Source organism: Perognathus longimembris, chromosome 1 (genome assembly GCF_023159225.1).
Source record: "Perognathus longimembris pacificus isolate PPM17 chromosome 1, ASM2315922v1, whole genome shotgun sequence".
Taxonomy (NCBI): domain Eukaryota; kingdom Metazoa; phylum Chordata; class Mammalia; order Rodentia; family Heteromyidae; genus Perognathus; species Perognathus longimembris.
The window spans coordinates 7,094,918-7,105,440 of NC_063161.1; the positions used below are offsets into that span (position 1 = coordinate 7,094,918).

General features: G+C 52.5%; 1 protein-coding gene across 1 annotated transcript; it reads right to left on the bottom strand.

Annotated features, from left to right (window-relative positions):
- Positions 1-3,533: 3,533 nt before the first annotated feature.
- On the bottom strand, positions 3,534-7,741 carry Cby1 (chibby family member 1, beta catenin antagonist). Its single transcript, XM_048355420.1, has 5 exons — positions 7,627-7,741; positions 4,553-4,661; positions 4,298-4,403; positions 4,097-4,215; positions 3,534-3,977 (listed from the first exon to the last, which is right to left on the bottom strand). Exons 2-5 carry the CDS (start codon positions 4,628-4,630, stop codon positions 3,897-3,899), a joined length of 384 nt encoding a protein of 127 aa, XP_048211377.1. The 5' UTR covers positions 4,631-4,661; positions 7,627-7,741; the 3' UTR covers positions 3,534-3,896.
- Positions 7,742-10,523: the final 2,782 nt, after the last annotated feature.

Below are 10,523 nucleotides of genomic sequence, written 5' to 3' on the forward strand. Positions count from 1 at the left end.
GACCGCGGGTCCTCGGGCCGGCTCGCGCGACCGACCCCCTCGGGTCCAGAAACCCGCCTTTCCTCGCCCTCTGTGGGCCCGACTCGTGCCAGCCGGTCCAGGGGCTGGGGCTTGGTAGCACCAGGAGATCCAATCCAAAGGATTACTGGTGAGCATGGGAATGCCCATTAACAACCCTGCCGCTGTTTTGGAATTTGCTGGGTGCCCATGGCTCAGCGCCTGGTAATCCCAGCGACTCAGGAGGCTGAGATGGGGGGATCGCAGTTCAAAACCTGTTAATCCTAGCAACGCAGGAGGCTGGGATAGGAGGATCACAGTACAAAAGCAGCCCAGGCAGGAAATTGATTCTTATCTCCTAAACCCCAGCAAAAAGCCAGAGGTGGAGCTGTGGCTCTGGTTAGAGTACTAGCCTTGAGCAAAAACAACAACAACAAACAAACAAAAAAACCCAAACCTCAGGAGACACGTGCGCACAAACTGGGTTGAGAACCCAGGACCAGCCCTGCCCCCCTCCTCCCATCATGAACTGCAATGCTGGAAGTCAGGCAGATGGGATGGTCTAGAGCAGGAGGAACATAAGGCTGGGGACTGAACCCTATGGAATGGGACACTGACAGGCCAGGAATGGAAAGGAGAACCAGAGAAGTGTGACTTTGCCGCAGGCTTCAAGGAGAAATGCTCAGAGGCAAGGTGACATGCGAGAGGGCATGCCACTGGACAGAGACCAGGTACTAGTAAATGAACGTGATGCCCCTACTGGAACCCTGGGTCTCGAGATCCTCTACTCTCCCTCCGGCCCATGATTTCTACCTTTCTCCTGTATGACAGTCAGTATTTGAAACTGGTGAGTTGCAGGATGGGGGGTTGGTTATGTGGGTCCCTCTGGGAATCTAATGAAAGCTCTGAGCCACACCATACAACAAGCTGTGCAAGCACAGCCAAACACCTGGAGCCCCTTTGTGAGGACAGACTACATCATGTGCTGGTGATTGCAGTAACACTGCACGTGCTCCCTTCCACCCACAGACACTTCTATTTCCACTTATCGTGACAGCTCTTCCCTAAGCCAGCTTGGCACTAAAGTTCACAAAACTGTTGTCATGATGAGAGATCCGTGTCAAGGAATCATACTGTTTACATGAGTTCCCTGTAAGCATTGGATTTGGTTAAGGGAGGCTCTGAGGGAGCATTTTAACCAGAACAGAATATATGACTAAAAAGGAAAGATCATGAATGTACAGGGTACCTCAAAGGAAAAAAAAAAAACACCAAAACCTTCCTAAAGAAAGGGGTAACATGGTGACAGATGAGTGGTTATTTCCCCTTTCCTCATACTGTGATCAACAGGCTCATCCTTGATTTGCCTCATACCCAGCTCCATCCACAGTCTGCTAGGCTGTATTTGGGGTTCATATTCACATGGACACATAAACCCTATTGCCCGCAGCCTGGCCCCTTCAGCCTGTTTTCACCTGGGGATCATCACATTCACTCAATGCGAGTCCTTCACTGCAGACCTGTCCCGTATCTCCCACACGCCTAGGGTACCCGGCTCCAGCCCCTCAAGGTGCCAGTCATGGGAGGAGGGGATCCACACCACTGTGACAAACAAGTGCTCCCCATCTGAGGACCAAGCTCTCAGGCCTGGCTGGTTTTTTTGGTTCTTTGTGGTGCTGGTCCTGGGGCTTGAACTCTGGGCCTTGCACTCTCCCTCAGCTTTCTTTGCTCACAGGTGGCACTCTTTCATTTGAGCCACACGTCCATTTCTGGTGCATGAAGCCCTGGGTTCTATTCCTCAGCACCACAGACACAGAAAAAGCCAGAAGTGACACTGCGGCTCAAGTGGCAGAGTGCTAACCTTCAGTAAAAGAAGCTCATGGGCTGGGGATATAGCCTAGTGGCAAGAGTGCCTGCCTCGGATACATGAGGCCCTAGGTTCGATTCCCCAGCACCACATATACAGAAAACGGCCAGAAGCTGCGCTGTGGCTCAAGTGGCAGAGTGCTAGCCTTGAGCGGGAAGAAGCCAGGGACAGTGCTCAGGCCCTGAGTCCAAGGCCCAGGACTGGCCAAAAAAAAAAAAAAAAAAAAAAAAACTTAAAAAAAGAAGCTCAGGGACAGTGTGCCCAGGCCCGAATTCAAGCCCTAGGACTGGCAAAAAAAAAAAAAAAAAAAGGATGAGCCAGGCACTAGTGTCTCACACCTGCAATCCTACTCACTCAGGACTGAGATCTGAAGATTACAGTTTAAAGGCAGCCTGGGCAGGAAAGTGTGTGGGACTCTATCTCCAAGTAACCACCAAAAGAGCCAGAAGTGGTGCTGTGGCTCAAGTTGTAGAGTGCTAGCTTTGAACAAAATAGCTCAGGGGCAGCACCTGGGCCCTGAGTTCAAGCCCCAGGACTGATACACACAAAAGAAGACGATAAACTTGAGGTTTCATGAGAGTTAAGTGTCCAGCATTGCGGGTGCTCATGAATGGTGGTTCAGGTTATTGGCTTGAGCATAAGCAAGCTGTCGTTCAGGTGTCTGCACCCGGAGACGCACACACCCTGTGCAATCTGGATGCTTCTTTTTCTTCTGTGTTGAACAGTGTCCTGGATTAGGAAGTGAGGTTGCAGGTGAAAGCTACTACTTCTGTCCATCCCCAGCAGCTGTTGGCATCAGGACACACTGGTTCCCCTCCCCTTCCCCCCTCCCACGGTGGAGACAGCCTGGCCTCGGTCACAGTGGGCTGTGGTCCTATACCAGCTTCCTCACTGGTTGTGAACTCTGCATCCTTAGTGCCAACCGGCAGGCGGACAGTAGTCACTGCACAGGGCACAGAGGAAGAGACTGCGCAAAGGTCTGATCCCAGAACCAGACACAATGAGGGTTCAGAAACCGCAACCACAAAAGCAGCCCCGTTTCAAGCCCTGGGGGCGCTAGCTGGGGAGCACGGTTGTCACGAAGACGCAGATCCCTGCTCCATCACCACCACTGTTGGCGCCGTGGGGGGGGGGGGGGCGCTGAAGCCAGAGACCCCAGGCGGCAAGTACTGTGGGCCCGCCCCCAGCCAGAGGCCACCCACTCCCACGAGGGCACTTCCTGCCTGGCCCGCTCAGGGGCCAGTGCTACCGCCCTACAACAGGAGACTTCCCTTTCCCAGTCAGCCTTCCTCACCCGGGCTCTCCTTCAAGCAGCTCTAAGAAGTCTTTCAGTGTGCAACCGCAAGTGGAGGCTCTAGGCTCCTGTTACCTCTGCTTCCCCCTCCCCTCCCCCACTCCCCGCAGATCCGACACTTTGCCACCGAGCCCCTACTCCAGTCTAGCTGCACCTGGAGGCGCCCGTGCTACCTTCTTCAGCCAGTCCGTCTTTAACACTGTTCTTTAATACCGTTTAATAAAAAACTATAAACAAGAAAGCAACCGAGAAACACAGTGTGCCTCAGAAGGCCGGCTCTGTGGTGAAGCTGAAGCCAGGGGAAGTGGACTGCGGGGGGGGGGGGGGGCAGGGAGTGGCCTGGGGGGTGGGGCACAGTACCAGATCCCAGACAGAGGGCCACACCCCAAACACCAGCACAGGGGGTGAGAAGCAGGGGGGGGGGGGTGTGACTCGAGGACACGTGCAGGTGTTTGCTCACGCGTGTGGCAAGTCTCTGGCAAAGGCTTACCATCTCCCGCACCTCCCCGGGGCCTGCATGCAGCCTGGCAGCCCTGGGCAGCGAGCGCATCTGGGTGCCATTGTAGTGACTGCCCTGGTCTGGCATCTCCGTTTCCAATGTCCCCTCCCTCCTGCCAGCCCAAGGGTGCCAGGGCCTGCTGATGCTCTCCCGGGACCAAATGCACCAGCCTGCCTAAACAAAACAGCTGGCTCAGCCACCCCCCGCTCCCCTGGGCGACGGTGCTCCTCCGTGGGCCTTCACTTCCTCCTCCGGCCCACGCTCTTCAGTTCGTCCAGTTCCTTCTCCATTAAGTGGGACTCGGCCGTGGTCTCTGAGAGCTGCAAGCAATGCAGACCGTTAGAAAGATGACGCTTCCGGGCGACGGCTCACGTTCTCACGGCCTCTGGGCTGTCCTCTAGCCCTGCTGGCCTGGGTGGGGGGGAGGGGGGAGCCTCACCATGTCCAGCAGGATGTCCACCTTCAACCGCAAGAGATTGTTCTCTTCCTCCAACTGCTGGTTCCGCCTGCGGAGGCGCTGGGCCTCCCTCCGATCCACACCGCCACTAATCCCAGTGTCTGCGGAAGGACAGGGCAGAAGTTAAAGGGGGGGGGATTTGTCATCATCGTGTTGACCAAAATGGCAGGAAGTGCAGCCCACCTGCTATCCACTGGCCATTTTCAAACTTCAGGTTTTGCCCCGCCAGGTTCATAGTGGGGGTTCCATATTCAAGTCCCAGCTCTATTTCGCGAGTGGAACGGTCCAACTGTGGGCAAAACAGATGATGGCATCAGAGGCCACGGAACACAGCCCTGTTCCTAGCTCCTCTCCCGCTAACTCTAGGCGCCCCTCCAATGGCGCCTCTGGGGCTCACACTCCCCAGTCAGGCCATGCTGGGCCCCAGGCCACACTCACAGCATGCAGGTTGGAGAGAGACGCAGACTTCCGAGGAGGCGTCTTCTTCGGACTGAATATGTTCCCGAAGAGAGGCATCTCTGGCCTGATGAAGGAAGGACCTTCTCCTGGTGGGGGGGGGGGGGAGCCACGCAGGTAGTCAGTGACACCAAGGCATTGTTCTCAAATCATGGTAACAGGTGTTTCTTTCCACGGGTCTTACTGACCCTGCCAGTAACCCCTGAGGACAGGGCAGTCATTGTAACCGGGATGGGGGAGGCTGGCCTGAGGAGTTCACATGCCCAAGTGCAGCTCCACCCGGTACACGGTGAGCCTGGACCTTGCACGTGGTATCACATTTAACTCCATGCCTACCCTCCACAAGTCCCTCCTCCAGGAGGTGGGAGTTCCTGAAACCAGGCTAGAGTGGCTCCATGTGACAGAAACCTCAGGTGAGTCTCACACTTGCATGGCCAGGTTCCTGTCCAGGGCAGGGACGATCTCTGCTTTTGCACACTGCTGAGAGCTACAACCCCAACTCACAACAGCACCCTTCACTTGTTTTTTTTTTGTTTGTTTCTTGTCGGTCTTGGGGCTTGAACTCAGGGCTTGGGCCCTGCCCCTGAGCTTTTGTGATCCAGGCTGGTGCTCTACCACTTTGAGCCACAGCTCCACACCTGGTTTTGGGGTGGTTAATTGGAGATTAGAGTCTCATGGACTTTTCTGCCCAGGCTGGCTTCGAACTGCCATCCTCAGATCTCAGCCTCCACAGTAGTTAGGATTACAGGTGTGGAGCCACCAGCGCCCAGCCCCTCACTTGTTCTTATGTCACAAGGTCACCTGTTCTCTGTGAGAGGGGAGGTTTCCCAAAGGGGAGCAGCACAACACAGCAGAGCTACCTCCTCTCCCAGGAGAGTGCCACCTACTGCTGTGCACACGGGACCAGGAAGATGATTCTCCACCACCACCCAGGCTTGGCGGAAGAGGTCAACTTTCATGTATACAGAAAAGCCTACAAACCCCAAGTCTGAGGCTTCATTAATTTCACACACACTCATACACAACACACACACCTTTCAGATCAAGGGGCACAAACCACTTCAGCCCCTCAGCTCAATAACTAGGGACTCATATGAGGTCTTCTTTTACATCTGGCCTCTTAAACCCAACTTCGAGTTGATGAGATTTACCCATGTTGTGGTAGAGTTGTTTTTTCACTTACATTGCTGTGTAATGTTCTACTGCGCCATCCTACCAAGAGTTACTTGTCTACTCTATAGATGATAGACCTGTGGACTGTTTCTAGTTTTTTGCTATTACCAACAGTGCTGCTATTTGGACCTGTATTTCTCAATATTTTTTGATCCTCTTCTTAGAGGAATGGTTAGTCATAGAGTATTGGTATCTTTATTTTTTTTGGGGGGGGGGCTGGGTCTTGAACTCAGGGCCTGGGCTCTGTCCCTGAGCCTCTCTGTGCTCAAGGCTGAGCTCTATCACTTGGGTCACAGCCCCACTTCTGGCTTTTTCAGTTTATGTGGTACTGAGGAATCGAACTCAGGGCTTCATGCATGCTAAGGCATGCATGCTACCACTAAGCCATAGTCTCAGCCCCATTTGTATCTTTCCTTTTAATAGAAACTTCCAAGTGGTTTTCCAGAGGTTGAATCCATTACACCCTATCTGTAGGGTACAAGAGATCTTAACCAACATTTGGTGTCACCTGCTTTTTACTTGTATCCATGCTAGTGGGCATGTAGTGGGATTGCCTTAATTTGCTTTTCCCTAATAACTTCTTTTTTTTATTTATTTTTGCCAGTCCTGGGCCTTGGACTCAGGGCCTGAGCACTGTCCCTGGCTTCTTTTTACTCAAGGCTAGCACTCAACCACTTAAGCCACAGCACCATTTCTGGCTTTTTCCTATATATGTGGTGCTGAGGAATCGAACTCAGGGCTTCATGCATACAAGGCATTCTACCACTAAGCCACATTCCCACCCCCCCCACCCCCAATAACTTCTTAAATTGAGCACCTTTTCATATATTCTTTAGATACATGGATTCTTTTTTGTGGTATGCTTGTTAAAACCTGCTATTTTTTCTATTGGACAGTCTTTGTTTGCCAGTCCGGGACTTGGGATTGAGGGCCTGAGCACTGTCCTTGGCTTCTTTTTGCTCAAGGATAATGCTCTACCACTTGAGCCACAGCGCCACTTCCGGCCTTTTCTGTTTATGTGGTGCTGAGGAATCAAACCCAGGGTTTCATGCATGCAAGGCAAGCTCTCTACCACTAAGCCATATTCCCAGCCCTGTCTGTCATTTCCTTATTGATTTGTAAGGGTTCTTTAAATAAGCTAGATCTTTATATACAGTATCAAAAATAACTTCTGCTGGACATCAGTGGCTCACACATGTAATCCTAGCCAGTCAAGAGGCTGAGATCTGAGGACCATAGTTCGAAGCCAGCCTGGACAGGGAAGTCCATGAAATTCTCATTTCCAATTAATAACCAAAAAGCTGAAAATGACACTGCGGCTCAAAGTGGCAGCGCACACTACCCTTGAGCACAAAACCTCCGAGGGAGTGCCCAGGCCCTGAGTTCAAACCGCAGGATCAGCACCAAAAAAAAAAAACCCTGAAACTTCTCCTAACCTGCATCCTGCCTTTGTTCATTCTTTTCTTTTCAAGGCGGGTGCTCTGCCAGTTGATCCACAGCTCCACTTCCAGCTTCTGCTGGTTAAGTGGAGACAGGAGTCTCAGGATTTGTCGGCCCCAGCTGGCTTCAACCCTGGATCCTCAGATCTCAGCTTCCTGAGTAGTTAGGAATACAGGCGTGAGCCATGCATCCCTGGCCCAGGCTTCGCTATGTGCAACCAAGTTCCCTAGAGTTTAAGAGCCAGCAGAGTGTTCATCCCGCACTCCACTCGAGTAACGCTCACACGCATCCATCATCTCTTTGGTGGCCGTCGGGGCGGATTTTGGGGAGGAACCACCATCCCATTTTGAACCGGCCTCCCCGGGGTCCTCTCCAGGCAGGCCCAAGCGGCCTCCGGGCCTCGGAAACACCAGGCTTCGCGGCCTGCCGGGCGCAGAGACGTACCTGATGTATCCAGAAGCCGGGGGACAAGTCACCCCTGAGACCTCCTTCAAAAAACCAGACCCCAGCCGGGGCTCCCGCCGCAACCGCGGCCGCTGGAAACCTGAGCGCAGGCCCGCGGCGCACGCATGCGCAGCTCCGGTCCAGACTCTACCATTGAGAAAGCAGGGGGGGGCTGGTTCCCAAGGCGAACCTACGCGAGGGGCATAAGCCGGCTTCGGGACCCCTGTGGACTCTTTTGGATCTATTAATTATATTTGATAACGAAAATGTCCTCTAAAGTCCTTGATATGTCCCCATATGTCACAGGGTAGGACGAAGAGCTGTTCTCATCCATCCCCCCCTACAAACATATTGGTCTGGTCCAGAGCCCCTCCGCGGCCGTCGCCGTGGTAACGGCGTCGGGCGGGCCGACGCCGGCGGTGACCGCGCTTCCTTTGTGGTGGAAAAGGTGAAGGAGGTGATGGTGTCTGGCGTTGCCGGGACGACGCCAGGGCTCACAGTAGCAAAATGGGCCCGGCTGCCCTCCTAGCCCCTCCCCCGCCTCAAGGCAAAAGGCGCCTCGCTGGGGTGGACGTGGGGCTGCGGCGCCCGCGGCTCGCCCCGAACCCAGCGAAAGCACCTAGCCGGACCATGGCGGTCAGACTCAGCTGATGCTTCCAGGTAAGACCGGAGGACGGATGGGCTGGGCGGAGGACGGCCTGCCGTCATCCCCTGTCGCGGGGCCAGCTCGCCCCTGCCCCTCGCCCTCCGCTTCCTCGGCCTCCACCGGGAGAACGGAGTTCCAGGGACCGGACACCAACCAGCTCCGGAGCTCCGGAGGTGCTGCGACTCGGCATTACAGCTCCGTGGTGTGGTCACGGTGCTGTACCGCGGTGGGTGCACCGTGTCAGCCGTGCAGTGGGCGGGGGACCAGGGGTCACCGCCCCCACGCGACACCACCGCACCGCCCCATCCAGCCCGCTGCCGTGCACTAGATACATAAACAGCACAGGTGATTTGTGAAAATTCGAGTGCTTGCATTTTTAGGGTCAACACAAAAGACCAGTACAGTTCATTGGAATAATGCTTTACATAAGCACGTGGGCCATATGTCCGTTAAATCCTTGTTCCAAATAAAATTAGTATTTTGAATTTTCCTGCTCTGGGTTTTTAAACGTAAATGAATGAAAATTTTAGTTGGGCACCCGCAATCAATACCTTACACCTGTAATCCTAGCCACTTGTGAGACTGAGATCTGAGAATCAAGGTTTGAAGCGAGTCTGCAGGTTTATCTTTAATGAACCACCAAAAAGATGGTAGTGGGGTAAAGTGACAGCCTTGAGCATAAAAGCTAAGCAAGAATGCCCAGGACCTGAGTTCAAGTCCCAGAACTACATACACACACACACACACACACACACACGCCAGGCATCAGTGACTCATGCCTGTAATCCTGGCCACTCAGGAGGCCGAGATCTAAGGACTTAGGTTCAAAGCTTGCTAGGGAAGGAAAATCCATGAGACTCATCTCCAATTAGCCACGAAAAAGCTAGAACTTGAGCAAAGAAACCTCAAGGATAGCACCCAGGCCCCTGAGTGCAAGCCCCAGGACCAGCACAAAGAAACATACAATTTACTCTTTTTTCATGCTAAAAAAAACTCAAGGGGGAGCTGGGAATAAGTCCTAGTGGTAGAGTAAGCCCTGGGTTCAATTCCTCAGCACCACATATATAGAAAAAGCCATAAGGGGCACTGTGGCTCAAGTGGTAAAGTGCTAGCCTTGAGCAAAAAGAAGCCAGGGACAGTTCTCAGGCCCTGAGTTCAAGTCCCAGAACTGGCAAAAAATAAATAAATAAAATTCAAGGGCTCAATTGTCTCATATGGACAGTGACCACTGAGATAAGCAGCACTGATTTAACTGTTTTTATGAATTGTAATGTATAAGTATTTAGCTATTTGAATTATACAAGTCTCCCATAGAATGTGTAAGATAAAAGGGTCAAGACTGGTTTACTTTACTGACCTGTCCCCAGCAGAAACACGCTGGTTGGCTTGGGAGGTGTCAAAATGAGACCTGTGTCGTGCTGAGTATCAGAATGACACAAGACCATCTGACTCCAAAATCAGCATTATTTATTTATTCATTTATTTTTGCCTGTCCTGGGGCTTGGGACTCACAGCCTGAGTGCCATCCCTGGGTTCTTTTTGCTCAAGGCTAGCACTCTTCCTCTTGAGCCACAGCGCCACTTCCAGCTTTTTCTGTTTGTTTATGTGGTGCTGAGGAATCAAACCCAGGGCATCATGCATGCTAGGCAAGCACTCTACCGCTTAGCCACATGCCCAGCCCATCAGCATGGTTTTTATGGACTAGAACAGGTTAGCTTTAAACTGGGGACATTCAAATCTCAGGGGCCAGAATGTGTGCTCCCTGATAGCAGAAAGTTCCTTATTCATCCTTCCCCAGCCCATAGCACAGTGTTTGCCATCATGTATTCAGCTCTTTTCCCTCCTCCTCTCCCTCACCCCCAAGTAATGACAGTAAGAACTGAGTATGTTTCAGAACACCCTTAAATGGTAAGATGAAAAATCCAGTAGGGAACTGAGTGTGTATTTTAAACATTTCTCTTAGGAAGCATGCTATTGAATTCTCCCACAGTCATGAGTAATAGAGCCAGGCTAAAGCAGGAGCTTCTTGACAGCCAGCTAAGCCTGGATTCTTAGAGAACATGTAGTTTTCCAGTCATGCTAGCGAATGGGTAGGAGGAAAATGAGAATCCCCTTCCTCTTTTACCTCTTCCCCCTTTCCCTGCATGGCTAAAGACTAGGAGCAAGGGGCAGAAAACTATTAACTTGGGCCTGAGACAGACTGATCCAGATAACTTTAGAAAGTCCAAGATGAATAGCCTCTTTGGATTA